We start from the raw sequence: 6,000 nt of genomic DNA, 5'->3' as shown, positions 1-6,000 counted from the left end.
TTTTTTTTTTTTTTTTTTTTTTGTATGATTACTAACCAGATCTTACACTTTCAGGGAACTGGGGGTAAGAGCATATACGGTCGTACATTTAAAGATGAAAACTTCAAATGTAAGTTAAATTCTGCACCTCATGTTTCAGTTGCTGCTTTCGTCTCTATCTCTAAAAACCTACCAACTTTTTAACCAAAGAAAGCCTGATTTTTTGTCTTTTTAGTTTTGTGAGTTTCTAGGAATGTGTGGCGTCTAAGTTTCAATTTGGCCAATTTAGTCCCTTAGTTTTGAAAAAATAAGGTTTAGAAGGTCTCTGTTCTCATTTGCTACATCAATTAGGTACTAAATTGACCCAATTGAAACGTTAGGGACCAAAGCACGTATTCTTACAAAACTGGGGAATAGAAAAGTAATTTTTCCTTGATTATTTATTTTGAGTCTGTCATCATTTTATTTGATTCAATCGTAAATTTCAGGTCATTTCCATTAAAAGTGAACTTTACTTCCTTAACTAATCATTTGCTTATTCTTATTGAATATGAATAGTTTATTTGATATTGTGAAACACACTTGAACCTTAACCTTGGTTCTTTTAATCCTTGCCTTAGACGATCGACAGCAGTTCTGCTAAACATTATACTGTTATAAAGACAACAACTTCCTCCTTCCTTGATACTTTTTCCGTTGGAATATCACCAGTTCTTAATGTCTATGTGTATTTTGTTCTATATGTTCTACACACACACACACACACACACACACACACACACACACACACACACATATTTATTTATCGTTGTTAAGAATTGAGCTTTCATTTATTGAAAAGGCTGTAATCTATTTGTTCTAGTATCCCCTTTACTCGACTCTGGAACTTATTCTGCTTGCAGTGAGTCATACTGGTCCAGGAGTTGTCAGCATGGCGAATGCAGGTCCAAATACTAACGGAAGTCAGTTTTTCATATGCACTGTCAAGGTACTGTGCGTGCAAACCTCTACCTTGATATTCTGATAGGCAGCTAGCATATAAAATTATAATTCCTAGTTGAGTTCCTTGACTTGGCAATGATCTCTTTAAGGGCAAAATCAGACAAATTTTTTGAAACCCTTATTCTAATATGCTTTCCTGACTATATGCTTATTAGCTACTGTTTTGGAAAAATCGCTCGATTGATTTTCATTTGCATTACTGGAAGTTACCCTGTTCTTCATTTTTTCCCCTACTTTCTTTGTTGAGAATACAGTATTACTAATGTGGAATAGAGATTTAAACATTCCATCTTCAGAAAAAAATTGTGAATACCTTCACTGCTGAACTATGTTTAGATTGGCATGCTCTTTTTGCTCGGTGATGGTATTCTGGTGAAGTACCTGGATTTACTATCTGTTGATGTGTTTGGACACAATATCTGTGTGTTGGATATTACAGGTCGTATGCAGCTGTGTAGGAATTAGATTTTCTCACATAAGGCATTTAGTTGAGATGTGTTGCTTTTGGTTCTACACGTCCTTCTATACTGTCTCAATAGCTTTCTGGTTGCAAATCCATTGCAGCCATACTAATTTGGTTGCGTTTTTTACCATGTGAAATTGCTTATCCTGATGCGCTATTTGGTTTGGCCAAAGTTCTAATTTAATTTACGTCTATTGGTTGAATGTTAGACGCCATGGCTGGATCAGAGGCATGTGGTTTTTGGGCAAGTCCTGGAAGGGTTCGACATTGTTAAGCAGATTGAGGCACAAGAAACAGACCGTGGAGACCGTCCATTGAAGAAGGTCGTCATCAGTGACTGTGGGGAGCTTCCAGTGGCCTAATTTCACCACATCCAGTAATCCTATCTTGTTCTTCCTTAGGATTAGCTACTCTTAATTCAAATTGCCTTCCGTTGAGTGTGCCTGTAAAATGTATTGTTGAAGAAATTGAGGTGTGGAAGCGGGATTTTATTTGAAATTAGATGCTTTTTGTGACAGGAATTATGCAAGGAAATTGTCCAAGAGGCTGCCTTTTTTTGGGAGAGAAATAAAGAGGTTGCCTTAAAAACTATGTCGTTTAAGGATCTGTGTTTTTCTTTTAATTTCGAGTAGATTTTATTTGGTTTTGCTTTCCATTTGTAGTTTGTATGTGTGGATTGAACAACATTAGTTGGTGTAAAAATGAAACAAAAGGTTTTGCATAAATAAACCAGCTAATTAAATATGATTTTTATTTTATTTTAAATATTTCGCTTTTGAAAATCCAGAGGGTCCCACGAAAGATTGAATGGTGGAGCAGAGAGCAGCATCTAGTGGTAAAAGGGAAGGTGAAATTCCGAAAGAGGACCCCCCCTACCCGTGTGTCTGTGTGTGTGTGAATGTTTTAAGATTCTGTCGGTGCATTCATTCGACATGTCGTTATTAAACAATCATTGTCAATTAACACTCTCATAACTTTAGTTTAGTCAATGAAGGCCTTTTTGTGTGTGTGTTAGTTAAGTATGTTAAGAGGGTGTTGGGCCATTTTAGAAGTGGAAAATCCATATTAATATAAATTAAGGGTTGTTGTTTCTTCTTTATGAAGTGTATATTTACAAGATATTTAGAGCAAAGGATGGCATTGTAAATTCATATACATCATGAATAACACTGTACAAGTTGAAATTGAAGTTGCTAAGATCAACAAAGGGATTGACCTAAACTGTGGTGTAATTCTGAGCTCTTTCTAAGGCCATTCATTCACAACGACAACATTTCTATCACCCACTACTAAACCAATCTCCTCTCCTCAGGAACATGACTTTATCAATCCCAAGTTATAAAGAACCCTCTCTGATCTAGATCGAAAAAGATTACCGAGCGAAAATCTACTGCTTTCTGGGGATGGAGCTTTCGTGCTGAATTCGTCGTCTTTGACACACAGTATAGTCAGCCCAATCTCTTTTCGAACCGCTTCGATCATCTCACTCTTGACTGAATTCCCAGATCCATCTGTTACGTAGAACACATTGACAGCTTGAGAACCTCGGGTAGTAACTTCAGCTCGAGTGACTGAAAGACCATTTTCTCTAAAGATTCGAGTCACATCGGAAAGGAGTCCAACCCTGTCATCACTGCAAAGTTCTAGTCTTATACCCTGAGTATTTAGGAGAGCAAAATCACATAAGACATGAATCCAGAATGCAAATTTATGGCAAGAAATGTAAATGGACATCGCTTTTCACCTCGGATGTTCGCCTTCGAATGGCAGCCTCTAAGCAATGGATTACTCTTTGCCTCTCTGCTTCAGAACTAATAGGGCTTCCATCCACATGCCTAATATAGTACTCCTGCTTAACAAATGCACACCCAGATTAGTTTCGTTGGACAACTTTAAGAAACCAAATTGCATCAAATGCATTACGAAACAGAACTTACCTGAGAAGCCTCTGGTCCTTCAGCAATGACAGTAGCATGGTACACTACGTACTGCATATCAGTCAGTGTACAAACTGTATCAAACAACAACTTGGGACGGTCAGGAGACCTCAAGTTCACAACTGTATATCCCTTATCAGCACAGTTCTCGACAGTCACGAGGGGTTTTCTCCGATCACTTGTCGAGCCACAATCCAAATCATCTCGGTCGTAGTCCCGGTCTGCATACATCATTTGGTGCAGCCTCCTTTCCTTGTGAGTAGAACCCACAGAAACAGCAGTATTGGCACTGCGCTTATCTCGATCCCCTTTTAAGACAAAGAGTAGAAGCTGCTTTATCTTACCAAGCCGATCCGGGTCATCGATTGGAAACCCAGTAGCCTCGTCAGTGATGTATACAACGGATGCCATTCTTGAATTATGAGTCCAAACTTCTGCAGCTACCACATTGCATTTGAGGTCTGTTAGAACAGCAAAAACCTCTGAGAGTAATCCAGGCCTATCTCTTCCAGTCAATTCAATGGTTGTATGTTCCTCGGCAGCTTGAACACCGACCGATCTCCTCAAAGACCGGAAGCTCCGAGCCCTAGGCCCAAGTGACTGCAGCAAAAAATCCATCCATAAACACAAACATAACACCTTATACAACCATAGGACAAGCAAATTTCTCAAATCAACCAACATACACTCTGTCAAATAGTCATTACACATTCTTACTAATGAGGCTTGATTGAGCACACATTATGTTCATTTTTCACATAAGAATTCCAAAGCTTTGCTCCAACCTTCTGTGTCTCTTAAATGAGAAGTTAGCCAAAATCAACACATTCAGCAACAAGCATACCATATTATATGCAAAGCAAAAGTGGGAGTTCTGATGTAGTGGAAAGCGAGAGGAGGAGAGAGTAAAATCACACAAAATTCCTATGAAAAGCTAATCTAGAATCAGAACCCTCTTCCCAGTTCCCATATTTCCTTATAATTACAGAGGAGGTATTTGAAATGGAGTTTTAAGCTGAAGAAAAACTGTAGGGATGAGTGAAAGAGGGCATTGAAATTCACCTGTTGAATGCGCTCAGCAACATCATTTTCAGAGAGCTTGTTCCCACGTTGATCCGTTACATGAAACACTAAAGAAGAAAGATGGAGAAAAAAAAAATAGTGAATAATTGTTCACGAAATCGGAGACCCTTTGTTTCTATTCCCTTCATTATAAATGGAAAATCCAGTTTCAGGGCAAAAGAAGGAAAAAGAAAAAGAAATAAAATCTTAGCTGACCATCCATGAACCATTCGCCATCAGAAGAAATATAAGCTCGTCTGATTATGAGATTCAAATCGTTGAGAACCTGAACCACTTCCAGCAAACTCCCTCGCTTATTCGCACTATCAACCTGAAAATTTCACCGTTGAAAGCGGAATAGGACCCAAGACCCATGTCCCATGTTGAAAGAGGAATTGAAGTTGGGAAAAAATACCTTAATCAGAGTGGCTTTTGTGCTGGAATCATTGTCAATGGTGACCCTGGAAAACGAAACCCAATGGAGAGAAGAAACAGAGTAAAGAAAGGCATGATGAAAATGGAAAGAGAGAAAGGGAGAAAAACAGACCTGGGTGGATTCATACGATTGACAAGCTTCTCGAACTCGTCGTGGAGAGGGAGGGAAAGGGACCAACAATCCATAAGAAGAGGAAGAGAAGAAGAAGAGGAGGAGGAAGAGAGGAAGAGAGGAATGGGTAAAAAGCGGAGGGGGGGGAAGTACTGGAAAAGCCTGCGGGAGAAAGGATTTGGGGAGTAAGTTTTTCTTTGTTTTTTTTTGGGGGAAAAAAGAAAATGGCGTCTCCCAGTTTGTATGAGATACCCTTTCCAATTCTGATTTCTGTTTCTCTGTCTTTCTTTCTTTCTTTCTTTCTTTCTTTACCTTTGTGTGTGTGTGTGTGGGTTGAAACTCACCTTTTCTGCTTTCTGCACTGTGCGTTGCTGCCTCAATACCTTTCTCTTCTTCTTCCTTTTTCTTTTNACTTGGAGGGTTCCTCTTCAAATATGGCGATGGTTCACGAGATTGGGAAGTGTAGTATGTGTTGTCTCTATTTATGTAACATTACCCGACAACTTTGCCTTCTTTCTTTTGTATTTCTATCGGTAAGTTCACATGTTAAATTTACGTCGACTTTTCAACATCAATTTTATACAAATCTGACATATAAACTATTTGTTTTTTTAGATCATTTATTCTTTCTTATCCTTACTTAGAAATTGTGTTTTTATTACTAGATTAAGTTATTTATATATTTTAATACTAAATTTATGTATTTAAAATGACTCGAATTAAATAAAAAAACGAATGGAATTTGAATATATAAAATGCAAGTGGGTTGGATGCCTCAAAAATAAAATGTAAGTTATTTGGATAATTTATTTTGAAAAATATAAATAGGTATATTTAGTATTTAGTTATAAATAGATATAATTAGGAATGTATGTGTGTATATATATATATGTATGCATGTTAATTTTGAAGAAGAATATTGAGATGACTTGGGATTGTTGGTTGACCACTTGGAGAATACATCCAAACTCTGTGTTTCTTTAAGTTTTTCATCCTTTAGTTTTTCTATG

The 6,000-nt window shown here is 37.6% G+C and overlaps 2 protein-coding genes across 4 annotated transcripts in view; one reads left to right on the top strand and one right to left on the bottom strand.

The window, feature by feature from the left end:
* LOC111794865 (photosynthetic NDH subunit of lumenal location 5, chloroplastic-like) overlaps window positions 1-2,097 on the top strand; it is a 4,543-nt gene extending 2,446 nt beyond the window's left edge. The window contains exons 5-8 of one of the 2 annotated variants that reach the window (XM_023677044.1): window positions 55-109; window positions 882-967; window positions 1,654-1,820; window positions 1,963-2,097. In XM_023677044.1, the coding sequence (XP_023532812.1) occupies window positions 55-109; window positions 882-967; window positions 1,654-1,806 (294 nt within the window). In that variant the 3' untranslated portion in view covers window positions 1,807-1,820; window positions 1,963-2,097. Of the gene's footprint in view, window positions 1-54; window positions 110-881; window positions 968-1,653 lie in introns of both variants that reach the window. The other variant, XM_023677036.1, reaches the window with a different exon arrangement.
* A 412-nt stretch (window positions 2,098-2,509) lies between these two features.
* Window positions 2,510-5,171, bottom strand: LOC111794849 (ACT domain-containing protein ACR4-like). 2 transcript variants are annotated; one of them, XM_023677016.1, is made up of 7 exons: window positions 4,991-5,171; window positions 4,859-4,904; window positions 4,660-4,774; window positions 4,444-4,511; window positions 3,382-3,981; window positions 3,189-3,293; window positions 2,510-3,100 (listed from the first exon to the last, which is right to left on the bottom strand). In XM_023677016.1, exons 1-7 carry the CDS (start codon window positions 5,062-5,064, stop codon window positions 2,753-2,755), a joined length of 1,356 nt encoding a protein of 451 aa, XP_023532784.1. In that variant the 5' UTR covers window positions 5,065-5,171; the 3' UTR covers window positions 2,510-2,752. The 2 variants fall into 2 exon arrangements, with proteins under 2 accessions (XP_023532784.1, XP_023532792.1); XM_023677024.1 differs by having other exon boundaries at window positions 2,945-3,077.
* Between the last annotated feature and the right edge of the window lie 829 nt (window positions 5,172-6,000).

The sequence above is a fragment of the Cucurbita pepo genome, chromosome LG01 (assembly GCF_002806865.2).
Source record: "Cucurbita pepo subsp. pepo cultivar mu-cu-16 chromosome LG01, ASM280686v2, whole genome shotgun sequence".
Classification (NCBI taxonomy): Eukaryota; Viridiplantae; Streptophyta; class Magnoliopsida; order Cucurbitales; family Cucurbitaceae; genus Cucurbita; species Cucurbita pepo.
The sequence above is the reverse complement of the archived record's forward strand: the minus strand, read 5'-3'. Positions and strand labels throughout refer to the sequence as shown.